The sequence below is a fragment of the Manihot esculenta genome, chromosome 5, assembly GCF_001659605.2.
Source record: "Manihot esculenta cultivar AM560-2 chromosome 5, M.esculenta_v8, whole genome shotgun sequence".
Classification (NCBI taxonomy): domain Eukaryota; kingdom Viridiplantae; phylum Streptophyta; class Magnoliopsida; order Malpighiales; family Euphorbiaceae; genus Manihot; species Manihot esculenta.
The window spans coordinates 27,925,235-27,951,792 of NC_035165.2; the positions used below are offsets into that span (position 1 = coordinate 27,925,235).

The window sequence follows — 26,558 nt, forward strand, 5'->3', positions numbered from 1 at the left end:
AAGCTAAGTCGGCTTGAGGGATCATCCAGTGATTGTCGGGGGAATGCTGGAAAAAGAAACTCTGATGGAGTATGTGGTTGCATAGGGGAGAAGAAGTTGAATGAGATCGTAATTGGAAGGTGTAAAATTAGCTAAGATTGCAATGAAAATAGAGAGTTACTCATTGATTTGGAAAATCTCGTGTATATATACACATCTGGAAAACTGATTTCTAACTAACTGAGTTCTCTAGAATTTTCTTGGATTTTTCTGGAATAAATTACATCTATTCATGAAATGACGCCTTTTTGACTCTGTCTATACGGCGTTGTTTTGCTTCTGGGTAAACTCTGCCTTTGTTTCCCTGCGGCGTCGTTTTTGGCTTTGGCAGTGTCCTTTGCTTTTGTTCTCTGCGACGTCGTTTGGAAGAGATAGTATATAACATCTCTTCACGCCCCCCGCAAGATGGAGTTGCCCTAATTTTTGGGGAAACCCATCTTGGATAGAAGGGTCTGGAACTGCGCCGCTCCTAAGGGTTTTGTGAAGAGATTGGCGATTTGTTGCCGTGAAGGTACATGCACCGTGGAAATAAGGCCTCTGGTGATCTGCTCGCGGACGATATGGCAGTCGATGTCCGGATGCTTCGTTCGTTCGTGAAAAATCGGGTTGGCCGCTATGTGCTGGGCCGCTTGGTTGTCGCAGTGAAGAGGTATAGGAAGTTGTGGATCGGCGTGAAACTCTTTCATCAGGTAAGTTATCCACTTGAGCTCGCACACCGTGAGAGCCATGCTTCTGTACTCAGCTTCTGCTGAGGACTTACTAACCGTGCTCTGTTTTTTTGTTTTCCAGGATATTAAGGACGGTCCGAGGAATATACAGAAACCGGTAAGTGATTTCCGGGTCATCGGACAGGAAGCCCAGTCAGCGTCGGAGAAAGCTTGGAGCTTGAGATCGTTCTGAGCTGGGAAGAACAGCCCTCGTGTTGGACAACTCTTCAAATAGCGAAGCACATGAAGTGCTGCGTTCCAGTGTGGTTGACGCGGCTGTTGCATGAACTGGCTGAGGTGCTGCGTCGCGTAGGATATGTCTGGTCTTGTAACTCCGAGGTAAAGTAACTTACCTATTAACCTCCTGTATTTATCTGGTTCAGTCAAAAGAGGTCCTGTTGTGTTGTCAAGTTTGAGTCCTTGAGGTAGTGGGTTGTCAGAAAGTTTAGCTTGCATACAACCTGTTTCTTGAAGAATGTCTAATAGATATTTCTTTTGGTGAAGAAATAGTCCAGTTTCAGAGCGTGCGATTTGTAATCCCAGAAAATACTTGACATATCCCAGATCCTTGATTGTGAAGGCTTTATCAAGGTGAGATTTTATTTCAGTTATATCCTCTTCTGATTGACCTGCTATAAGAATATCATCAACGTAAACTAGTAATGTTAAAAATCTGCCTTCCTTTATTCTTGTGAACAGGCAATGATTAAAAGGTGATTGTTTGAAACCACACTGGGTTAAGCATTGGGTAAGCTCTTTATTCCACATTCTTCCTGTCTGTTTTAATCCGTAGATGCTTTTGATAAGTTTGCACACTTGTCCTGGTTGAGCTTTGTCATAGCCTTCCGGGGGTAGCATGTATAAATCTTCTTCTATATGACCATGTAAGTATGCATTGTTAACATCAAGTTGATATATAGGCCAGTTCTTGGCAGTAGCAATTGCCATGAACATTCTTACAGTAACCAATTTGGCTACTGGAGAAAAATTGTCAGTGTAATCAATTCCGAGTAATTGATTAAATCCCTTGGCCACTAGCCTGGCCTTGAACCTGTCAACTGATCCGTCTGCCTTGTATTTTATTCTGAAAACTCATTTGGAGGCAATGGCTCTTTTTCGTTTGGGCAAAGTTGTTAAGTACCAAGTATTATTGGTATCTAAGGCTATTAGTTCATCTTGCATGGCTTGCACCCAATTGCTGTCCTCCTTAGCTTGTGAATAGGACTTAGGTTCATAGTTTATAGAGACATTTGCCACAAAACTCAAATAATGAGGGGTAAAAATAGGTTTAGAGGTAAAACAGGGATAGATATAGGGAGAATTACCTATGGTGTTGTTGGAGAATGCACCAGGATTAATAGGACATATAGAGGTTGCCACAAAGTCATTTAGCCATCTTGGTCTTATAGGTAGCCTTGTGCTTCTCCTTGTGTGTGTAGAAGCCCCTTCTTCTAAAAGTTCTGGGGCTGGTTCAAGATTGGCAGATACTTCTCCTTCGTCTTCAGTGGTAGAATTCTCAGTATATGGTTCAGTCTCTTCTATTATTTGTAACGACCCGAAAATCGGACTGCTACCGGCGCTAGGATCCAAATCGGCTTAAGGCCGCCGGGACCCGTAGCAAGCCTGACATATAACCTGTAAACCTGTATAATCCCATACATGATCAACAACATGCATAAAAATTTAAACTTTTCCTTCAAACATCCAACTCAACCTGAACATACATGTACATAGTCCTGATCATAATCATGATCCCTCTGTGGGATCTCATCAATGCCCCAACGGGCGATACAACATGAGATGAGTTGGCTTTCATGAATATTATAAAACATTTCTATAGATCATGTATCACAAGGGATGACAATACTCATAGGGTCAAGCACATCTATAACCTCAATATACCTCATTACATAACATACTGAAATCTCTTACATTACATCATAGTACAATTATCATGTCCACAATCTAACTATTACATAGACATACTTCAAAAACTCTGGCTAACCTTCTGGTCTACCCTGTACCTGCACATCTGGGGTTAGGGGAGAGGGGTGAGCTACAAAGCCCAGTGAGCAGAATAGTAGAAAACAATATATTAAAATTTCATGCTTTCATGAAATGCAACACATCACAACAAATCACATCTCGGATGGTATTGTCACCTATAGTCCTCTACATAGTCCAACTGTGCCGGGACGTAGAATGGGTACAACCGGTCTTTCCCTTACATAACATATCATACAGTCCAACTGTGCCAGGGACGTAGAATGGGTACAACCTGGACTTCCTCTTACATCGTGCCAGGGACGTAGAATGGGTACAACCTGGACTTCCATACCATATCATGCCATAACATCATCATATCATATGAGGACTAAAGGATCATCCAATAACCAATCCACATCAACATCATAAATGCAATGCAACATATTCGTGAATACTAATGCAAACAACCTACTATATCTCATGGCATTCATGATGCATGGATCATGCTCAAAATTTCTATTTCATTTATTTAAAACTTAAGGTTTATTCCACTCACCTCTGGCTAGCTCTGACAAACTCTGTAGCAGCTGGCTCACTGCTGGGGTCCTCGGTTCCTCGGGTCCGAACCTACACAGGTGGACTCCAATGAGGGACCAAACATTCATAAACATGACTCTAATATACTCCCCAAAAACCCCCTAAAACATCATGAAAACATCGCATAAAAACATGCAAGAAATGGCTGAACAGGGCACTTTCGGCGGCAGGTTCGGCGGCCGAAAGTCCCTCCAGAGCCGAAAGTCAGGCAGGTTCGGCGGCACCTTCGGCGGCCGAAACTCCTAGACAGAGACGAAACTCATGCATGTTCAGCGGCACCTTCGGCGGCCGAAAGTCCCAGACAGAGACGAAAGTCTCCTTTCGGGGGCAACTTCGGCAGTCGAAAGGCCTGCCTCACCAGCCACGTTCGGCGGCCGAAAGTGCCTTCGGCTGCCGAACCTGGTTTCTGCCAAAGGGCAGAAACTTGGCTCCTTTATGCACATTTGCCTCCCAACTCTCAAATCATGCATACCACTCAACCAAAACATGCATACAAGCTCCTAGGGGCCTCAAACAAACATATACCCCAACTACAACACTTCAAACATACTCAAACATGCCACATTGTTCAAAAAATCACATAAAACCTAACATAGCTCAACTAACTTAAACATGCATTTCTACCCCATAAAACTTCATAAAACTTAGTTAAAACATATAAGGAGCTTAAGATCGGCCCTTACCTCTTGAAGATCAAGAGGAAGACGACCTAAACTTGGAGATCCACGAAAATGAGCTCCTGAGTTCCCAAAGCTCCAAAACTTGTTTCAAAAGTTCAAAATCTTCAATGCAAGCTTAAAACTCAAGAAAAATGGTGGGGATTTGAAGGAAAAACACTAGATCTGGGGAGAGGGAGGTCGGAAGCTAGCTATGGCCGAAAATGGGAGAAAGCTCGCCCATTTCGGCTAATGGACCCTTTTATAGTGGCTGGTCAGGCCACGTTCGGGGGCCGAATGTGCCTCCGCATGCATGCCATGTTCGGCGGCCGAACCTGGACTGCCCTCACTCATGCTTTCGGGGGCCTAACGTGCCTCCAAGACGCATGCATGTTCGGCGGCCGAACTTGACTTTCGGCGGCCGAACCTGGGTTTTCCTCCAAAGTCTTTTCATGCAAAAACTCATTAAATTTTCATACTTAAAACCATGAAAAACCTTAAAAAATTTTATGAAAACATGTTTCTACCCTACTAGAGACTTCCGACATCCGAGATTCCACCGGACGGTAGGAATTCCAATACCGGAGTCTAGCCGGGTATTACATTCTCCCCCCCTTAAGAACATTCGTCCCCGAATGTTCCTCAACTAGCACATGCATAGCAAACCACATAACATACATACAAAGCACATAAACACAAAGAGATCTAACCTTAAAAGAGGTGAGGGTACTGCTGGAGCATAGACTCCCGTGTCTCCCAAGTGCATTCTTCCAAGTTGTGGTGGTTCCATAGGACTTTCACCATCGGGATTTCCTTGTTTCTTAGCTTTCTGATCTGGGTGTCTACGATCCGTACTGGCTGCTCAACATAGGTGAGATCCTCTTGGACCTCCACTTCAGGCTCACTAAGAACCTTGCTCGGATCTGACACAAACTTCCTCAACATTGAAACATGGAAAACCGGATGGATTCTCGCCATTGAAGCAGGTAAATCCAGCTTGTACGACACATTCCCTATCTTTTGCAAGATTTCAAAGGGTCCGATGTATCGTGGGGCTAGTTTACCTTTCTTCCCGAAGCGAACCACTCCCTTCATTGGAGACACCTTGAGCAATACCAGATCCCCCTCCTGAAACTCTAACTGTCTTCTGCGGATGTCTGCATAACTCTTCTGTCTGCTGGCAGCAGTCTTGATTCTCTCTCTGATTATGGGTACCACCCTGCTGGTGATCTCTACAAGCTCAGGCCCTGCCAAGGCCTTTTCTCCAACTTCCTCCCAGCAAACAGGTGATCTGCACTTCCTTCCGTACAAAGCTTCATATGGAGCCATCCCGATGCTAGCATGATGGCTGTTGTTGTAGGCAAACTCCACCAAAGGTAGATGCTGCCTCCAAGAACCGCCAAAGTCCAGCACACACATTCTAAGCATATCCTCGATAGTCTGGATGGTCCTTTCTGACTGTCCATCAGTCTGGGGGTGGAAGGCAGTACTGAAATCCAACCTAGTACCCATGGCATTCTGCAGACTCCGCCAAAATCTGGAGGTGAACTGGGGCCCTCTATCTGACACTATCGAAACAGGAACCCCATGCAGCCTGACGATCTCATCCACATATACCTGCGCCAACTTGTCCACAGAGTAGCCACTCCTGACAGGAATGAAGTGAGCAGATTTGGTGAGTCTGTCCACAATCACCCATATGGAGTCCACTCTGTTGGACGCCACCGGTAACCCCACTACGAAGTCCATAGCTATATTCTCCCATTTCCATTCTGGAATAGGTAGCGGGTTAAGCATTCCAGCCGGCTTCTGATGTTCCAGCTTCACCCTCTGACATACTTCGCAGGCGGACACAAACTGTGCCACTTCTTTCTTCATAGCTGGCCACCAATAAACCTTTTTTAGATCTTGATACATCTTGGTGGCTCCGGGGTGAATGCTGTATCTTGCATTATGAGCCTCTCTCATAATGTCTCCTTTTAGCCCTATGTCATCTGGTACACATAGTCTGCTCCCATAGCGGAGGATCCTCTTGCTGTCGAATCTGAACTCACTATCATTGCTTGACTGAACAGTCCTGGCAATCTTTACTAATTCCGGGTCCTCATGCTGTTTCTGAGCCACCTGCTCCAGAAACACGGGTGCCACTCTCATCTGGGCCACCAAGGCACCTGTACCAGATAACTCCATCTGTAGACCTTCCTCAATAAGCTCGTAGAACTCCTTCACCACTGGCCTCCTCTCTGCCGATATGTGGGATAAACTGCCTAGTGACTTCCGGCTTAGGGCGTCTGCCACGACATTCGCCTTACCCGGATGATACTGAATCTTGCAATCATAGTCACTCAGCAGCTCCACCCATCTCCTCTGTCTCAAGTTCAAATCCCTCTGACTCAAGATGTACTGCAGGCTTTTATGATCTGTAAAGATCTCACATTTTACCCCATAGAGGTAGTGCCTCCACATCTTGAGTGCAAAGATTACTGCTGCCATCTCCAGGTCATGTGTGGGGTAATTCAACTCGTGCTTCTTTAGCTGCCTAGAAGCATAAGCGATCACCCTCTCCTTCTGCATTAGTACACAACCCAGTCCCACACGGGATGCATCACAAAAGACTGTAAAGTCCTCATCACTAGATGGCAGAGCTAAAACTGGTGCTGAAGTCAACCTCTTCTTAAGCTCTTCAAAACTCTCTTCGCACTGGTCGGTCCACAGAAATTTCTGATTCTTCCTGGTTAGTCTGGTCAGAGGAGCTGCTATTTTCGAGAAGTCCTGAACGAATCTCCTGTAGTAACCTGCCAAACCCAAGAAACTTCTAATCTCTGTCACTGAAGTGGGTCTAGGCCAGTTAGCCACAGTTTCTGTCTTCTTGGGGTCTACCTCTATTCCATTCTCTGACACTACATGCCCCAAGTGTAACATCCTCAAACACATAGCTAGAGCAGTGACATCACTAGGTAGGGCTAGGCTATTTCACTACTAGAGTAAGTGGCCTTAGGGAATGTGCTAGCATAACTCTAAACTACTAATAACTGAATCATAGAAAACTCAAATAAAGAAACAGACGTATTCAGAAATAAAGCAGACAGTGTGATTAGCGAGTCGGGAACGAGTCACTTTCGAAAGGTGCTTAGGGTTTTCCGACGTGCTTGCTTGAGGTGCTTGTTTATATTCGTCATGCTTGCTTAAAAGGACTTCTAAAGGCTAAAAGCATATTTTAGTAGGTCAATCTATGATTATTGAAAGTTTAAAAAACTAAATTGAAACATGGTAAAGAGTTTAGTGGGTTAAAGTGTAAATATGGGAAGTTAAAACATAAAAGTCAAATTTTACTTTCCATGTGTCACCTAACTAAGGAAAGGAGAAATGAAAAAGAAAATTTAAAAAAGAAAAAGGATTTTCTTCTTTCTTCCTCCACCATTGCCGTAGCTCACCCATTGAAAAAAACCAAAGCTTTGTTTTGTCTTCCTTCCACCAAAGCCAAGCCAAACTCCACCAAAGCCAAGCCAAACCTCACCAAAACAACTTCTTCCTTTAACCAAAATCTATCCTAAGATCAAGAGCTAAAGGAACAGCCATATAGTGAAAGAATTGAAGAAGAAAGGTTTGGGGTTCCATATACACCAAGCTTGAAAATTCAAGGTAAGCTTAGAAAGGTGAAGGAAATAACATCTTCTCATTTCTTCATGCATGAATTTTCATTATAGAGCTTTAATTTATAGTTTATTCAATCCTTTCCTAAGACATAAATCTACCTAGGTGAAGGAACATCAAAGGGAAAGGAGATAGCTAGAGATTAGAAGAGGAAAAGAAAGAAGGAATCCAAGAAAGGTTTGGTGTTTGTATGATTTTTCTGTTTTCCTTTGATTCTGCCATGAATAAGTGAAATTAGGGGTTGATTTTACTTGCTGGAAATGTTGTTTTGATTGTATAAATATGTTATATGAATGTTAAAATGATGTTTGAAAGGCTTAGAGTAAAGAAATTTCACATGAGAGCTAAAAGTGCAAATCTGGCAGAATAGGTTGTAACAGGACAGCTTGTGTTGATATTCTTATAACTTATTGTGTGGTTATTGAAATTAAGCCTAAGATATACCAAATGAAAGCTAAGACAAAGAGCTAAAAATTTCATGAATTGACCAAATTCTGAATCTGTAGGTAAGATGATGAAAATTTGAAGTGAACCTAAACTGGATACAGAGTTAGTGCATCCGGAACAGTGTGTATTGATTATACTATAACTAATTATGTACTCAGTGAAATTTGTTAATACCAGTGCCAAATGAATCCTAAGAAGTATACCTAAAACTTTGTAGAAGATACTTAAGCTTTAATTTGTATGGAAATGTATGAATCTGATAATTTTTGTGATACTATAAACAGGTACTAATACTGGACTGATTAAGACCTGATTGAGCAGCTTGTAAAGAAAAATTCATAACTTAAGTTAGGATGATCAGAATTGCATGAATCATACCTTGTTGGAAAGATAAGACATAAATGTACATTTCTTATGAAGAAACTGAAGTTAAATTATAACTCTAAACTACTTGAAAAGTTGATGCAATATATGGCAGAATGTAGTTTTCTACATTAAAATGCTAAGTCAATAAAGTTTTGCACTATTTGCCATGAGTTTTCCATATTGTAAATCTTGGCATATGATATATGTAACTTGGAAAATGAATTCAAATAGCTTCAAATGGTATGCATTTTACATTGATACATTGAATTAATAGTGCTTGGCCCTGGTAAACGTAATAGGAGTCGAGGTTAGTATAAGGGTATGGCATGCCATATAAACATACAGAGTTCGCAGTACTGCTACCGATACATGATCTATATTTGAGGTTACATATCTGGTACCTCATAAGCATGGCCACAGAGCTCTGCTATCACAGATTTGGCCTCTGAGCCTACCGTTCGGCACCCTGTGCCTACCGTTATAACTCCTTATCTACCTAGTCGATCCTACTATGTGTTTATAAGGGCTAAGATCTTAGTTAAGATTGATACTTGATTTTGTGAACTTATTAGTGAGTGTTAATATGTTTGCATCTATTACATGCACTAAGCTGTGGTGATTTGCTATGAATAGAAAATGTGCAATAAAGGAAAAAGAAGATGTTTTTATTCTGTTTATCTGTAAACGTGAACTTGTTTACGCTATTTTGTTATTTGTTGTTATCACCCACTGAGCCTTAGCTCAGCGTGTTGGTTTTTACCTCACGCAGGTTGTAGATAAAGTAGGCACGCGAAGTTCATCAAAGGTCTACATCAGATATCAAGGCCATTATCATAGCTGGTTCTTTTGAGTCTCTGAGTCATAGTACAGTTTTATTTTGGCATGTACATATTAAATAGAGTGAGCAAAAATAGTGTGATGTTCATATGTATTACAGGTTAAAGTGCTAATGAAACAGAGGAAATTCTGCCGAAAAATTTTGGTTTAGAAATCTCACATTTAGTTTAATCACTTGATGAAAGTTACATGCATTACCTAAAAACTTGGTATTTACAGATAAAAGAAATTGTTTAGTCCTGATATATCTAAAAAGGTATAGTTTGTGACATTCCTTGCTCTATCTACTCTTTGATAGGGTAAGGGGTGTTACAATTAGTGGTATCAGAGCAAAGGTTTAGGCGATTCTAGGTCATAGTATGTAGGTGTATATGTGTCATATATGTACATGCCAAAATGAGTTACAGCTATGATATGGTTCTGATGTAAATCTCTTCTTTGTGTCTTTAGGTCCTATAAAAGATGTCATCTGAGTCACAGAGAGCAGCAGATGAAGAGGTAGAGAGTCATGCTCCCTCTGAGGCAGCTGCACCTGCTGCTGCTCCTCCACCTGCTGCTGCTCCTCCACCTGCTGCTGCTCCTCCACCTGCTGCTGCTCCTCCACTTGCTGCTGCTGGCGGACCAGGGCAGGATGCATTATTTCAGCAAATAGCTGAGTTGATTAGGAGGGTTACACAAAATGTACCAGAGGTACTACCACCACCTGTAGCAGTCCAGGTTCCCCCACCTGTGGTAGCTAGGCCTCCAATAGAAAAACTCAGAAAGTATGGTGCAACAGAATTTAGAGGTAAAAAGGAAGATGATCCTTCAGCTGCAGAATTCTGGTTAGAAAGTACAGAAAGGGTTTTACAGCAGCTACAGTGTTCACCAGTAGAGAGCTTGATGTGTGCAGTATCATTGCTAAAAGATGAAGCGTATCGATGGTGGACAACTTTAACACAGATGGTTCGACCAGAGCGCCAGACTTGGGAATTCTTTTTGTCAGAGTTTAAAAAGAAGTATGTTGGGGCCTTATATATAGAGGAGAGAAGGAGGGAGTTCTTATACCTCAGACAGGGCAGGCTTACAATAACTGAGTACGAGCGAGAATTTGTCCGACTTAGTAAGTATGCCACGAAGATAGTTCCTACAGAGGAAGAGAGATGTAGACGCTTTGAGCAGGGATTACATGCTGATATCAGGATGTACCTCACAGCTATGCATATCAAGGAACTTTCAGTTTTAGTAGAGACGGCCCACAGCCTAGAACGAATTAAAGAAGAAGAGCAAAGTAGAAAGCAAAAAGGGCAACAGAAAAGGAGCCAGAGCCAGTATCAGGGACAATCCTCTATATCTCAGACAAGTAGTAAGAGACATAGGGAATTTCAGCAGACAGGGCAGAGAGGACTACCTAGGCAGAGTCAGAGACCGGGGCAGAGTTAGTAGTGAGGTCTGGACAGCAGACTACTTCAGTATCCAGTACAGGAGGACCAAGCAGAGGGTTGCCACCAGTATGTGAGCATTGTGGCAGGAGACATGGTGGAGTATGTAGGAGAGTGACTGGGGCTTGCTACTTATGTGGAAGCTCAGACCACTTTATGAGGGATTGTCCTAGAGGCCAGTCCGTGCAGCCTATACAGACAGAGAGATCTTTGCCGACAGGGTCTAGAGGCAGAGGTAGAGGTAGAGGTGAATCTAGCAGTGCTCAGAGTCACAGAGTATCAGAGACAGTAGATAGACCAGACACTAGAGCACCTGCCAGGGCATATGCTATTCGTGCAAGGGAAGACCAGGACAAACCAGATGTTATTGCTGGTAAATTTTCTATCTTTGGCAAACATATTTATGCATTAATTGATCCTGGTTCCACACATTCATACACCAGCATACCCATCAATAATGAGAAGGGAATTGAAGTAGAACCTTTAGAGCAAGACATAGCAGTGACCAATCCCTTAGGACATCTTGTGATGGTGAATAGAGTTTACAGAGATTGTCCTATATGTGTGCAAGGTCATACCTTTTTAGGTGACCTGATAGAGTTACCTTTTAGAGAGTTTGATGTGATTTTGGGCATGGATTGGTTGTCTAGACATCATGTCATAGTTGATTGTAAGTTAAAGCGAGTCACACTCAAAACATTAGAGGGTTCTGAGGTTATAGTTGTGGGTGAGAGGTCAGATTACCTCTCTAATGTCATATCTGTCACTACAGCTAGGAGATTGATTAGAAAAGGCTGTACAGCTTATCTAGCCAGTGTGACTGAAACTAAGAAGGAAGGTCCTAGTGTGTCAAACTTACCCACAATATGGCATTTTCCAGATGTATTTCCTGAAGAGTTGCCAGGGTTACCTCCAGAAAGGGAAGTGGATTTTGCTATAGAAGTTGTGCCAGGCACTGCACCTATTTCAATTGCTCCGTACAGAATGGCTCCTACAGAATTGAAAGAGTTGAAAATACAGTTACAAGAATTACTTGATAAGGGCTTTATTCAACCTAGTGTTTCACCATGGGGTGCACCAGTGTTGTTTGTGAAAAAGAAAGATGGATCTCTTCGATTGTGCATTGATTACAGACAATTGAATAAGGTAACTATAAAGAATAAATATCCACTGCCCAGAATAGATGATTTGTTTGATCAGTTGAAAGGGGCCAGTGTAACGCCCCGGAAATCCGGACCGCTACCGGCGCTAGGATCCAGATCGGCATAAGGCCGCCGGGAACCGTAGCAAGCCTGACATAACCTGTAATCCTGTTTTAATCCCATACATGATCAACAATACTCATAAACCTGTAAACATTCTCATATAACAACCAAGCTCAACCTGAACATAAACATAAACATAACATAAACCTCCACTGGAGCCCTCATCAAATGCTCCAATGGGGTATCTCATCATACATAAGCTTGGTTGAAACATAACCTCATATCTCATATCGTAAAGACCATGTACATACAAGTGGGATTAACAATCTGTATTGGTCAAGCACAACTCTATCCTCAATATTCAAATTACATAACATAACTTAAAACTCTTTTACATTACATCATAATACAATTGTCATGTCCACAATCTATCTATTACATAACATCACTTCATACTCTGGCTAACCTCCTGGTCTACCCTGTACCTGCACATCTGGGGTTAGGGGAGAGGGGTGAGCTATAAAGCCCAGTGAGCAGAATAGAGAAAACATATATTAAAAATATTTCATGCTTCCATGAAATGCAACACATCACAAACATATCACATAAGGATGGTATTGTCACCTATAGTCCTCAACGTAGTCCAATCGTGCCAGGGGCGTAGAATGGGCCTCACTGGTCTTTCTCTTACATACATAACATAACATAACATTCCGATATGCCAGGGGCGTAGAATGGGCCTCACTGGTCTTTCTCTTAACATAGTCCAGGGGCGTAGAATGGGCCTCACTGGCAATCCATACCGTATCATCATCATATCATACCATAGGAGGACTAGAGGATCATTCAATAGCCAATCCGCATCCACATCATATTATGCAATGCAACATATTCGTGAATACTAATGTAAACAACCTAAAATATATCATGGCATATATGATGCATGAACATGCTCCAAAAAGTTATATTTCATTTATTCAAAAACTTAAGGTTCATTCCACTCACCTCTGGCTGAAGCTCTACAGACTCTGAAGCAGCTATCTCACTGCTGAGGTCCTCAGTTCCTCGGGTCCGAACCTACACAGGTGGACTCCAATGAGGGACCAAACATATATAAACATAACTCTAATAAACTTCCCCAAAAACCCCCCTAAAACATCCTGAAACATCACATAGAAATATGCATGAAACGACTGAACAGGGCACTTTCGGCGGCACCTTCGGCGGCCGAAAGTCCCAGACAGAGACGAAAGTCTCTTTTCGGGGGCAACTTCGGCAGCCGAATGCTGCCTCCACAAAAGAGGGTTCGGCGGCCGAAAGTCACTTCGGCGGCCGAACCTGAGCTTCTCCCGAAGGGCAGAAACTCAGCTCCTCTATGCACATTTTGCCTCCCAAGCTCAAATCATGTAAAAACTAGTTCTAAAACATGCATACCTCACATACATTACACCTAGGGGTCTCAAGCTATCATATACCCCAACTACAACACTTCAAACAACACATAACAAGCTACATTGTTCATCAAAGCATTAAAACCCATAAACTCAACATATACCCTAACATGCATTTCTACCCATAGATCTTGCATAAAAACTTAGTTAAAACACATAAGGAGCTTAAAATCGGCTCTTACCTCTTGAAGATCGAGAGGGAGACGACCTAAACTTGGAGATCCACGAAAATGAGCTCCTGAATTCCCAAAGCTCCAAAACTTGTTTCAAAAGCTTAGATCTTCAAAACCAAGGGAAAACAAGTGAAAATCTTGAAAGATTTAGAGGAAGAACATCAAAAATGGGTGAGGGACGGCGGAAAGCTCACCTTGGCCGAAAATGGGGAAAACTCGCCCGTTTTCGGCTAAGGGACCCTTTTATAGTGGCTGGCCAGACCACGTTCGGGGGCCGAATGTGCCTCCGCATGCATGCCATGTTCGGCGGCCGAACATGAGGTTCGGCGGCCGAACCTGGACTTCCCTCACTCATGCTTTCGGGGGCCTAACGTGCCTCCAAAACGCATGCATGTTCGGCGGCCGAACTTGACTTTCGGCGGCCGAACCTGGGTTTTCCTCCTAAGACTTCTCATGCAAAAACTCATTTAAATTTCATACTTAAAACCATTAAAAACATGAAAACATTTCATAACAACATACTTTTACCCTTCTAGAGGTTTCCGACATCCGAGATCCCACCGGACGGTAGGAATTCCGATACCGGAGTCTAGCCGGGTATTACATTCTCCCCCCCTTAAGAACATTTGTCCCCGAATGTTCCTCAACTAGTACATACATCGTAAAATAACATGACATACATATAAAACACATAGGGACTAACCTTAAAAGAGGTGGGGATATTGCCGGAGCATAGACTCCCGTGTCTCCCAAGTACATTCCTCCAAATTGTGGTGGTTCCACAGGACTTTCACCATCGGGATTTCCTTGTTTCTTAACTTTCTGATCTGGGTGTCTATGATCCGCACTGGCTGTTCAACATAGGTGAGATCCTCTTGGATCTCCACATCAGGCTCACTAAGAACCTTGCCCGGATCTGACACGAATTTCCTCAACATAGAAACATGGAAAACCGGATGGATTCTTGCCATCGAAGCAGGTAAATCCAGCTTGTACGACACATTCCCAATCTTTTGCAAGATTTCAAAGGGTCCGATGTATCGTGGGGCCATTTTACCTTTCTTCCCGAAGCGAACCACTCCCTTCATTGGAGACACCTTGAGCAATACCAGATCCCCCTCCTGAAACTCTACTAGTCTTCTGCGGATGTCTGCATAACTCTTCTGTCTGCTCGCAGCCGTCTTGATTCTCTCTCTGATGATGGGTACCACCCTGCTGGTGATCTCTACTAACTCAGGCCCTGCCAAGGCCTTCTCTCCAACTTTCTCCCAGCAAACAGGTGACCTGCACTTCCTCCCATATAAAGCTTCATATGGAGCCATCCCGATGCTAGCATGATGACTGTTATTGTAGGCAAACTCCACCAAAGGTAGATGCTGCCTCCAAGAACCGCCAAAGTCCAGCACACACATTCTTAGCATATCTTCTATGGTCTGGATGGTCCTCTCTGACTGTCCGTCTGTCTGTGGATGGAAGGCAGTGCTAAAATCCAACCTGGTACCCATGGCATCCTGCAGACTCCGCCAAAACCTGGAGGTGAACTGGGGCCCTCTATCTGACACTATAGAAACGGGAACCCCATGCAGTCTGACAATCTCGTTTACATACACCTGTGCTAACTTGTCCACAGAATAGCCACTCCTGACAGGGATGAAGTGAGCAGATTTGGTGAGTCTGTCCACAATCACCCATATGGAGTCCAATCTGTTGGACGCTGCCGGTAACCCCACTACGAAGTCCATAGCTATATTCTCCCATTTCCACTCTGGAATAGGTAGCGGGTTAAGCATTCCAGCCGGCTTCTGATGTTCCAGCTTCACCCTCTGACATACTTCGCAGGCTGACACAAACTGTGCCAATTCTTTCTTCATCGCTGGCCACCAATAAACCTTCTTTAAATCTTGATACATCTTGGTGGCTCCGGAGTGAACGCTGTTGTAATACCCGGCTAGATTCCGGCATCGGAATCCCTACCTTCTGGCGGAATCTCCGTTGGAATCTAGAATTCTGAAGATGCCAGAGGCTTCTAGAGGGGTAAAATGTGTTTTCTAAAATGTTTTCACATGATTTCATGGTTTTAAATGAAAATGAATTGAGTTTTGAAGAGAAAAGGCCAAGGAGGAAGAACCCAGGTTCGGCCGCCGAAGGTGATGTTCGGCCGCCGAACATGAGATGGTTTCGGATGGACTTTTGGCTTCCGAAAGTTGAGTTGGGCAGAAACCAGGTTCGGCTGCCGAACCTCAAGTTCGGCCGCCGAACATGGGGGACTTTAGGGTGCTGGTTTGGCCGCCGAATGTGGCTCAGCCGGTCGCCTATAAAAGGCCTCAGACCGAAAATGGGCGAGTTTTCTCCCCATTCTCGTGCCCAGGTGAGTTCATGTCCTCCCTTGGTCGATTTCACATTTTCCTTCAATCTTCTATGGTTTTTATGAGTTTCATTCTTGGTTTTGAAGAGTTTTAAGCTTGGATCAAGGATTTGGAGCTTGGAGACCCGGAGTTAGATTTCTCCCCATCTCCAAGGTTCGGGTCACACCAACCCTCGATCTCCAAGAGGTTAGTGTAGATCCTTGCTTTTCCTCATGTTTAATGAAGTTTTAAGTAAGTTTTATAGAGTTTGATGGTTGAGTTTGGGTAGAAATGCATGTTTAAGGATTATGTGGGTTTTGTACCAATGTATGTTATATGTATGTTTTTATGATGTATTGTTGAGGTTTAAACTAGTTGATACATGTGGGAGTGAGTATGCATGATTGGGAGAGAGTATGTAAGGATTTGGGGTGTATTGAGTTTGGTTTTTGGCTTGGCAGAATCGGACCTGTTGTCCAGAGAGGACCAGGTTCGGCCGCCGAAAGGAGTTTCGGCCGCCGAACCTGCATGGGAGGCAGTCTCTCGGCTGCCGAACGTGCCCCTGAAGGAGGGACTTTCGTTTCTGTCCAGGGGTTTCGGCCGCCGAACCTGCCGCCGAACCTACCCGAGTTTCGTCTCTGGAAGGGACTTTCGGCCGCCGAAGGTGCCGCCGAAAGTGCCCTGTCCAGCTGTTTCTTGGGTGTTTCCTATGCATGTTTTAGTGATGTTTAGAGGGGTTTTTGGGGGTATGTTTATGAGTTGTTTAGAGTATGTTTGGCACCTCATTCGAGTCCACCTGTGTAGGATCGGACCCGAGGGACCGAGGAGGCCAGTAGTGCTAGCAGCTGCAGAGTCAGTCAGCGTCTGCCAGGAGGTGAGTAGAACTAAACTTAATCTTTTATGTACGAAATCGAATGCATAAAGCATGCTCATGCATCATGATTATATGTAATAGGATGATTGCACTAGTTTCACGAATGTGACGCATTGCATTATTTGATGTTGATTCAGGAGGTTCGGACCAAGGCGACTTCAATAGCCCATATCTGTCATTGAGTCTTGGGTGAGTCTTTTGAGAGCCGGACAAGTACATATAGGAAAGTCCTTGTGAGCTCTCTGTGGACTAGGCACCCTGTCATGTATGTGAAAGTCCTGTGTGAGCTCCTTTGGGGGAGCCGGGCACCGACAGAGGGATTTTTGAGGTCATGTCTGATCCTTGAGAGTAAAGGTTGCTAGCAAAGAAAGAAAGAAACTCTCAAAAACAGTCCGTGGGGAATATTTATTTGCATGAACCCCGAGACGGACCTAGTTATGTGATTTCTTTGTGATATGACGCATTTCATGAGAGCATGTAATTAATGAACTGTTTTCTTTGTTTCTACTCACTGGGCTTTTTAGCTCACCCCTCCCCCCTAACCCCAGGTTTGCAGGTTTAAGTCAGAGTTCAGAAGTCAGCAGGGTAAAGATTAAGTGAAGTGTGTTTGGAATGTACCAGTGTATGTTTCTGTTTCTGTTTCAGTTTAGTAGTTTTAGAAGTGGACATGTAATATAAGTGATGTAATGTAATTTGAGATGATGTATGTAACTGAGTTATTGTAAGGTAAAGTTAATTGGAGTTATGTTTATGGATTAGAACTGTGCTTGGCCCTAAGACTTGGCTAGTCCCTGTTTAATACATGATGTATGTTATGTGTTAGATGTTGAGTTATGTTTGAGCTAATCTTGTGGCATGTGTTGTTTACCACGTTATGGTAATGGATGAGGACCCTAGAGGAGGTCTTATGTTTGTGGTTTGAGGCATGCACAGGTTAGATTCTAGTTCTTTGGATGTAATCCCAGCTTGATGTATGTTATGTTGACCCAGCTAGAGTTTTGATGAGGGCTCTAGTAGGGGGTCCTTTTATGTTTCAGTTATGTCGCATACAGGTCGAGCTCAGTAATTACATCAGATGTTCCAGTTTTTATGTTAAAGTTTTGATCATGTATGGGATTTGACCAGGTGATAGGAGGTATGTTTGGCTTGCTACGGGTTCCGGCGGCCTTAAGTCGATCTGGATCCTAGCGCCGGTGGCGGTTCGGGCCGTTACGGTAGGATATCGGTTTCCGGGTCGTTACAGAATGGTATCAGAGCTTTGGGCCTTGAGAGTACGGTGTGTTGCACATCGGAAAGAGGTTAGCTTAGAGGTCATAGAAGGGCAAGCACAATAGGAGAAATCATGTCCACTAGGATAGGATGTAGAGTCCTGTCTTGTTTGATGATGATGTGTAATGCCATGATTTTATGCATGTGCATTAATGTTATGTATGTATGATATGCTGTGTATGTTGTAGGTTCATGTGTTTTCATATGGACCGTATGATGCTAATGCTTGTTTGCATGCTTGTGTGTTGTTCTTCAGAGGAGCCAGAATGCGAGGTGCTCGTCGATCTGTGGAATCGACTGGAGTTCCATCTGAGAGGGAAGGTATGAATACCTTTCCCCCTGCTCTGCCAAGAGCGCAGTCGTGGGGAGTCAGCAGATGGGGAACATCAAGGGACCCTGGAAGGTCTTTTGATGTAAGCAGAGAAGCAATGGCTCTAAGAAGGATGTCAGCTAGTATGAGGGAAGTAGAGATGGATGTTCAGAGAAGAGATGTTAGTTTGGGAATCAGAGTGTCAGAAGAAGGTATGGGAGATTCTCAGGAGGATGCTCAGACTCAGGATTCCATGATCTCAGGTTCAGGAGGGATTGATCCCTCCACTCGGAGTACAGCCGCCATAAGAGGAGTGAAGTGGGGCAGAACCCTGAGGGGGAAGAAGAAGAAGTTCTGGAAGACTTTGAAGGCTAGTCTGGGATTAGGTAGTGGTGCGAGCTCTGGCTCCGGCAGTTCGAAATGCTTGAGGTGCGGTAGACCGCACAAGGGAGTCTGCCGTTATGGGGCTGATGTATGTTACAGATGCGGACAGGAGGGGCACATAGCACGTGAGTGTCCCACTGTGCCCAGGTTGGCTCCGTCCTAGCAAGCAGCTTCAGGTAGAACAGCTCAGCCAGCAGCTCCAGCCATAGTTCGGGTTAGTGGTCGAGGCAGCGGAAGAGGGTCAGTCCCTCATTCTTCAGGTTCCCGTGGAGAAGGTCCGTCAGCTCCAGCTCGGATCTTCACCCAAGCTCAGCAAGAGGCAGACACATCAAACACAGTGGTGCCAGGTATGCTCACTTTTGAACGTTCTGATGTGTATGTTTTTGTGAACCCTGGTGTTTTCCTCTTTCTTTAGTTGCTCTAGGAGCCGTCGAGAGGTTGATTTGATAGCTTCTGGGCTAGGGTGTTCTCTTTGGGTCAGTGGACTCACATGTGATCCATCTGTGGCGGAGTCAGTCTGCCGGTCCAGTTCAGTGTTAGTTGAGGGTAGATGCCTTCCACTCGACTTTGAGGTCCTAGACTTGACTGTCTGGACGTCAATCGAGAGATGGATGGGTTTCTGCTCATGGTGCTATCTTGGTCTGTAGAGACAAGGTAGTTAGGTTCAGGGGACAGGATGGGTCAGAGGTAGTTTTCTGAGGGAACACAGTAGGGATGCCTAGAGGTTTGACGTCGGCCTGTCAGGTTCGTAGGGTACGTAGGAGGGGTTGTCAGAGAGTTCTAGCTCTTGTTTGAGAGTTTTGCAGTTGGGTCAGGGAACCAGCCTCAGTGCCAGTTGTAGAGAGAAAGTCTTAGATGTTTTCCCAGACGAGTTGTCAGGTTTACCATCTGTTAGGGAATGGAGTTGAGCATAGGAGTGGTGTCTAAACCCAGAACCATTTCTATTCTCCCCTATAGGATGGCGCTTGCGTAGAGAGAGGTAGCAGTAGAGTAGAGGTGAGACTTGGTAGACAAGGGTTGTATCCGACCTAGTACCTTGCCCTGGATTGTTCCAGTGTTGTTGTGGGAAACGAAGGATGAATTCTTGAGACTTTGTAACAACTGTAAGCAGTTGACCAAGGTCACTACCAAGAGCAGGTGTTCCCATGCAGGATGGATGATCTATTGGGACAGCTAGTAGGAGCTGTTTGTTTTCCAAGATAGATCTGAAATCCGGGCACTACCTGTGAGAGTTAGACTTAGATTGGGTTAGCAGTGAGAAGAAGCCAGTTAGGTTAGATGAGAAGAGAAGAGAAGAGTAAGGATCAGAGTAGCGCAGCGGAAGCCAGTGGAGTTCAGGAGTAGGTTGGGTACTGCTAAGGTGTTTCTTTTGGAGACCCTGGAGTTTTACTCCAGCAGTGCCTGTGTCTCTCTTTTAGGAGAGAGAGTTTTAGGTTTTGCTTGCTGGTTTGCTTGCATGTTTAAGTATGATTGATGTTATGATTTGAGATGCCTGTTTGTTGTGGAACATTCGAGGACGAATGTTCTTAAAGGGGGGAAGAATGTAATACCCGGCTAGATTCCGGCATCGGAATCCCTACCTTCCGGCGGAATCTCCGTTAGAATCTAGAATTCTGAAGATGCCAGAGGCTTCTAGAGGGGTAAAATGTGTTTTCTAAAATGTTTTCACATGATTTCATGGTTTTAAATGAAAATGAATTGAGTTTTGAAGAGAAAAGGCCAAGGAGGAAGAACCCAGGTTCGGCCGCCGAAGGTGATGTTCGGCCGCCGAACATGAGATGGTTTCGGATGGACTTTTGGCTTCCGAAAGTTGAGTTGGGCAGAAACCAGGTTCGGCTGCCGAACCTCAAGTTCGGCCGCCGAACATGGGGGACTTTAGGGTGCTGGTTTGGCCGCCGAATGTGGCTCAGCCGGTCGCCTATAAAAGGCCTCAGACCGAAAATGGGCGAGTTTTCTCCCCATTCTCGTGCCCAGGTGAGTTCATGTCCTCCCTTGGTCGATTTCACGTTTTCCTTCAATCTTCTATGGTTTTTATGAGTTTCATTCTTGGTTTTGAAGAGTTTTAAGCTTGGATCAAGGATTTGGAGCTTGGAGACCCGGAGTTAGATTTCTCCCCATCTCCAAGGTTCGGGTCACACCAACCCTCGATCTCCAAGAGGTTAGTGTAGATCCTTGCTTTTCCTCATGTTTAATGAAGTTTTAAGTAAGTTTTATAGAGTTTGATGGTTGAGTTTGGGTAGAAATGCATGTTTAAGGATTATGTGGGTTTTGTACCAATGTATGTTATATGTATGTTTTTATGATGTATTGTTGAGGTTTAAACTAGTTGATACATGTGGGAGTGAGTATGCATGATTGGGAGAGAGTATGTAAGGATTTGGGGTGTATTGAGTTTGGTTTTTGGCTTGGCAGAATCGGACCTGTCGTCCAGAGGGGACCAGGTTCGGCCGCCGAAAGGAGTTTCGGCCGCCGAACCTGCATGGGAGGCAGTCTCTCGGCTGCCGAACGTGCCCCTGAAGGAGGGACTTTCGTTTCTGTCCAGGGGTTTCGGCCGCCGAACCTGCCGCCGAACCTACCCGAGTTTCGTCTCTGGAAGGGACTTTCGGCCGCCGAAGGTGCCGCCGAAAGTGCCCTGTCCAGCTGTTTCTTGGGTGTTTCCTATGCATGTTTTAGTGATGTTTAGAGGGGTTTTTGGGGGTATGTTTATGAGTTGTTTAGAGTATGTTTGGCACCTCATTCGAGTCCACCTGTGTAGGATCGGACCCGAGGGACCGAGGAGGCCAGTAGTGCTAGCAGCTGCAGAGTCAGTCAGCGTCTGCCAGGAGGTGAGTAGAACTAAACTTAATCTTTTATGTACGAAATCGAATGCATAAAGCATGCTCATGCATCATGATTATATGTAATAGGATGATTGCACTAGTTTCACGAATGTGACGCATTGCATTATTTGATGTTGATTCAGGAGGTTCGGACCAAGGCGACTTCAATAGCCCATATCTGTCATTGAGTCTTGGGTGAGTCTTTTGAGAGCCGGACAAGTACATATAGGAAAGTCCTTGTGAGCTCTCTGTGGACTAGGCACCCTGTCATGTATGTGAAAGTCCTGTGTGAGCTCCTTTGGGGGAGCCGGGCACCGACAGAGGGATTTTTGAGGTCATGTCTGATCCTTGAGAGTAAAGGTTGCTAGCAAAGAAAGAAAGAAACTCTCAAAAACAGTCCGTGGGGAATATTTATTTGCATGAACCCCGAGACGGACCTAGTTATGTGATTTCTTTGTGATATGACGCATTTCATGAGAGCATGTAATTAATGAACTGTTTTCTTTGTTTCTACTCACTGGGCTTTTTAGCTCACCCCTCCCCCCTAACCCCAGGTTTGCAGGTTTAAGTCAGAGTTCAGAAGTCAGCAGGGTAAAGATTAAGTGAAGTGTGTTTGGAATGTACCAGTGTATGTTTCTGTTTCTGTTTCATTTTAGTAGTTTTAGAAGTGGACATGTAATATAAGTGATGTAATGTAATTTGAGATGATGTATGTAACTGAGTTATTGTAAGGTAAAGTTAATTGGAGTTATGTTTATGGATTAGAACTGTGCTTGGCCCTAAGACTTGGCTAGTCCCTGTTTAATACATGATGTATGTTATGTGTTAGATGTTGAGTTATGTTTGAGCTAATCTTGTGGCATGTGTTGTTTACCACGTTATGGTAATGGATGAGGACCCTAGAGGAGGTCTTATGTTTGTGGTTTGAGGCATGCACAGGTTAGATTCTAGTTCTTTGGATGTAATCCCAGCTTGATGTATGTTATGTTGACCCAGCTAGAGTTTTGATGAGGGCTCTAGTAGGGGGTCCTTTTATGTTTCAGTTATGTCGCATACAGGTCGAGCTCGGTAATTACATCAGATGTTCCAGTTTTTATGTTAAAGTTTTGATCATGTATGGGATTTGACCAGGTGATAGGAGGTATGTTTGGCTTGCTACGGGTCCCGGCGGCCTTAAGCCGATCTGGATCCTAGCGCCGGTGGCGGTTCGGGCTGTTACGGTAGGGTATCGGTTTCCGGGTCGTTACAGCTGTATCTTGCATTATGAGCTTCTCTCATAATGTCTCCCTTAAGCCCTATGTCATCTGGTACACATAATCTGCTCCCATAGCGGAGGATCCCCTTACCATCAAACCTAAACTCTTCATTCTTGCCTGACTGAACAGTCCTGGCAATCTTCACTAATTCTGGGTCCTCGTGCTGTTTCTGAGCCACCTGCTCCAGAAATACAGGTGTCACTCTCATCTGTGCAATCAAAGCACCTGTACCAGACAACTCTAACTGTAGACCTTCATTCATGAGCTTGTAAAACTTCTTCACCACCGGTCTCCTCTCTGCCGTGATGTGGGATAAACTGCCTAGTGACTTCCGGCTTAGGGCGTCTGCCACAACATTCGCCTTACCCGGATGGTACTGGATTCTGCAATCATAGTCACTGAGCAGTTCTACCCATCTCCTCTGTCTCAAATTCAAATCTCTCTGACTCAAGATGTGCTGCAGGCTCTTATGATCTGTGAAGATCTCACATTTTACCCCATAGAGGTAGTGCCTCCACATCTTGAGTGCAAAGATGACTGCTGCCATTTCAAGATCGTGTGTGGGGTAATTCAACTCATGCCTCTTTAGCTGTCTAGAAGCATAAGCGATCACCTTGCCATTCTGCATCAACACACAACCCAAGCCTACTCTGGATGCATCACAGAACACTGTGAAGTCCTCATTGCTAGTTGGCAGAGCTAACACTGGTGCTGAAGTTAACCTCTTCTTAAGCTCTTCGAAACTCTCTTCACACTGGTCGGCCCATACGAACCTCTGGTTCTTTCTGGTCAATCTGGTTAGAGGAGCTGCAATCTTTGAGAAGTCCTGAACGAACCTCCTGTAATAACCAGCCAAACCCAAGAAACTTCTAATCTCAGTCACTGTGGTGGGTCTAGGCCAGTTAGTCACAGCCTCCACTTTCTTGGGGTCTACCTCTATTCCATTCTCTGACACTACATGCCCCAAGAATGAGATGCTCCTCAACCAGAACTCACACTTGGAGAACTTGGCATACAAGCCATGTTCCCTCAAGGTCTACAGAACTATCCTCAGATGATGGGCATGCTCCTCTGCATTCCTGGAATACACTAAGATATCATCTATGAAGACAATAACAAAGTGGTCCAGGTACTGTCTAAACACTCTGTTCATGAGGTCCATGAATGCTGCAGGGGCATTGGTTAACCCGAACGGCATTACAAGGAACTCATAATGCCCATATCTGGTCCTGAAAGCTGTCTTTGGCACATCCTCTTCTCTGATCCTCAGCTGATGGTACCCAGATCTCAGATCTATTTTGGAGAAACAACCCGCTCCTGCTAGCTGGTCGAATAGATCGTCGATCCTTGGCAATGGGTACTTATTCTTGGTAGTGACTTTGTTCAACTGTCTGTAGTCGATACAAAGTCTGAGGGATCCATCCTTCTTCTTTACAAAGAGCACTGGAGCACCCCAAGGTGAGGTACTCGGTCGGATGAAGCCCTTATCTACCAGATCTTGCAACTGTTCTTTCAACTCTTTCAACTCAGCTGGTGCCATCCTGTAGGGAGGGATAGAGATCGGTCTCGTTCCAGGCATTAACTCTATCTCGAACTCTATCTCCCTAGCAGGTGGTAAACCTGGAAGTTCGTCTGGGAACACATCTAAAAACTCATTAACCACTGGCACTGCGGCGGGCTCTCTAACCTGACTGTCTAGCTCTCTCACGTGAGCTAGAAAACCCTGACAACCCCTCCTGAGTAGCCTACGAGCCTGTAGGGCCGATATCATACCTCTAGGTGTACCCCTTTTGTCTCCTCTGAAGACGATTTCTGACCCATCCTGACATCTGAACTTAACTACCTTGTCCCTGCAGTCCAAGGTAGCACCATGGGTAGATAACCAGTCCATCCCTAGAATGACGTCAAAATCAGTCAACTCTAGAACCACAAGGTCGGCGGACATGCATCTTCCCTCCACAAAAACTGGACTACATTGGCAGACTGACTCTGCCACTGACGGGTCACACTTGGGTCCACTGACCCATAGGGGACACTCTAACTCAGAGACCATCAACCCTAACCTCTGCACGGCTCTCGGAGCGATGAAAGAATGAGATGCACCAGGGTCCATCAATGCATACACATCAGAACAACCAATGATGAGATTACCTGCCACCACGGTGTTGGATGTGTTCGCCTCTTGCTGTGTCATTGTGAAGATCCTCGCTGGAGCTGACGGACCTTCACCTCTGAAACCCGCTGAAGAAGAGGCTGCTCCTCTCCCTCTACCTCTGCCGCTGGCTTGAGTTGGTGCCGGAGCTACTGGCTGAGCTACACTGCCTGAACCTGTCTGCTGGGACTGTGCCATAACAGCTGCTCTAGGACAATCCCGAGCCATATGTCCCTCCTGCCCACATCTAAAGCAGGCTCTGGACCCATAGAGGCACACTCCCCTGTGTGGCTTACCACACTTCACACATGCTACATTGTCTGCACCTGAGCTCGAGCCACTTCCTAATCCCAGACCTGACTTGATCTTGCTCCAGAACTTGCTCTTCTTCTGCTTCTTGGTGGTACTGCTCCACCTCTTACTACCTGAACTGAAGGAAGAAGGATCCACTTTTCCCCCTCCTGGGGTCTTGGAACCAGAAGGCTGTGCCACTGACTGCTTGACTTTTCCCTCGATGATAGCACTAGCCTCCATTCTCCTAGCCATATCGACTATGGTGTGAAAACTCTCTCTATCTGCTGACTGTACCAAGGAGGAATACCTGGGATGGAGCTTCATGATATACCTCCTTGATTTCTTCTGATCTGTGCTAAGGTCCTGCCCAGCAAATGGCAGCAACTCCATAAACCTGTCAGTATATTCGTCTACACTCATGTCATCAGTCTGCCTCAACTGCTCGAATTCTATTATCTTCAATTCCCTTGAACTATCAGGGAAAGTCCATCCTGCAAACTCATTTGCGAAATCCTCCCATGGAAGACTGTCCACCCTCGGTTTGATGTAGTTCTTGAACCACTCACGGGCCTTCTTGCATTTTAGGGTGAACCCAGCCATCTGAATGGCTCTACTGTCATCCGCCCCTATCTCGTCTGTTATCATTTTGACCCTTTCCAGATACGCAAATGGGTCATCACCATCATCATATTGGGGAGCACCCAGCTTCATGTAGTTGGTCATCTTGACCTTGCTCCCTCTGGATGAGCTAGGGTTAGGAGGTTGAGTAACTGGGGCTGCTGGTTCTGTGGGTGGTGGAGGTGGGGCAACATTTTCTGTGGTAGGGTTTTCTGGATTTGGGTGATAGGGTGGTGGTGGATACATAGGATACTGTGGGTATGGTGGGTATGGCATCTGTGTGGGGTAAGGGCTAAAACTAGGGTAATCCGACGTGCCTCCCATCGAATACCCGGGGTGTTGCGAGAAATGTGGGTAGTGAGGTGGCTGTACAAATCCCGAGGCCTGAGTGCCTCCTTGGGACTCTCCCATACCTTCCTCTGACATATTGACTCCCAAACTGCCATCCCTTCTCTGTTCTACGTCCATATCATCCCCCATATCCTCTGATGCTCCTCCCTGAACTGTCCCTCTGACTGATCTGCTCCTACCCAGATCCAGAGACCTTCTAGGGTCTCTTGTTACTCTGTCCCTGTTGGACCTGCTAGACATTGCCCTAGGCAATGCTGGAGGACGGGCGCTCATGCCCTCATCCTCAGGTGGCACTCCAGTCAATCTTGCTGATCGACGAGTTCCTCTCATCCTGTCTTCTGAAAAAC

At 44.9% G+C, this 26,558-nt stretch overlaps 1 protein-coding gene across 1 annotated transcript; it reads right to left on the minus strand.

Moving 5' to 3' along the window:
- Positions 1 to 455: 455 nt before the first annotated feature.
- LOC110615420 (uncharacterized mitochondrial protein AtMg00810-like) lies at positions 456 to 1,694 on the minus strand. The gene has a single exon (XM_021757260.1). The coding sequence runs from the start codon at positions 1,692 to 1,694 to the stop codon at positions 456 to 458; it is 1,239 nt and encodes a 412-aa protein (XP_021612952.1).
- Positions 1,695 to 26,558: the final 24,864 nt, after the last annotated feature.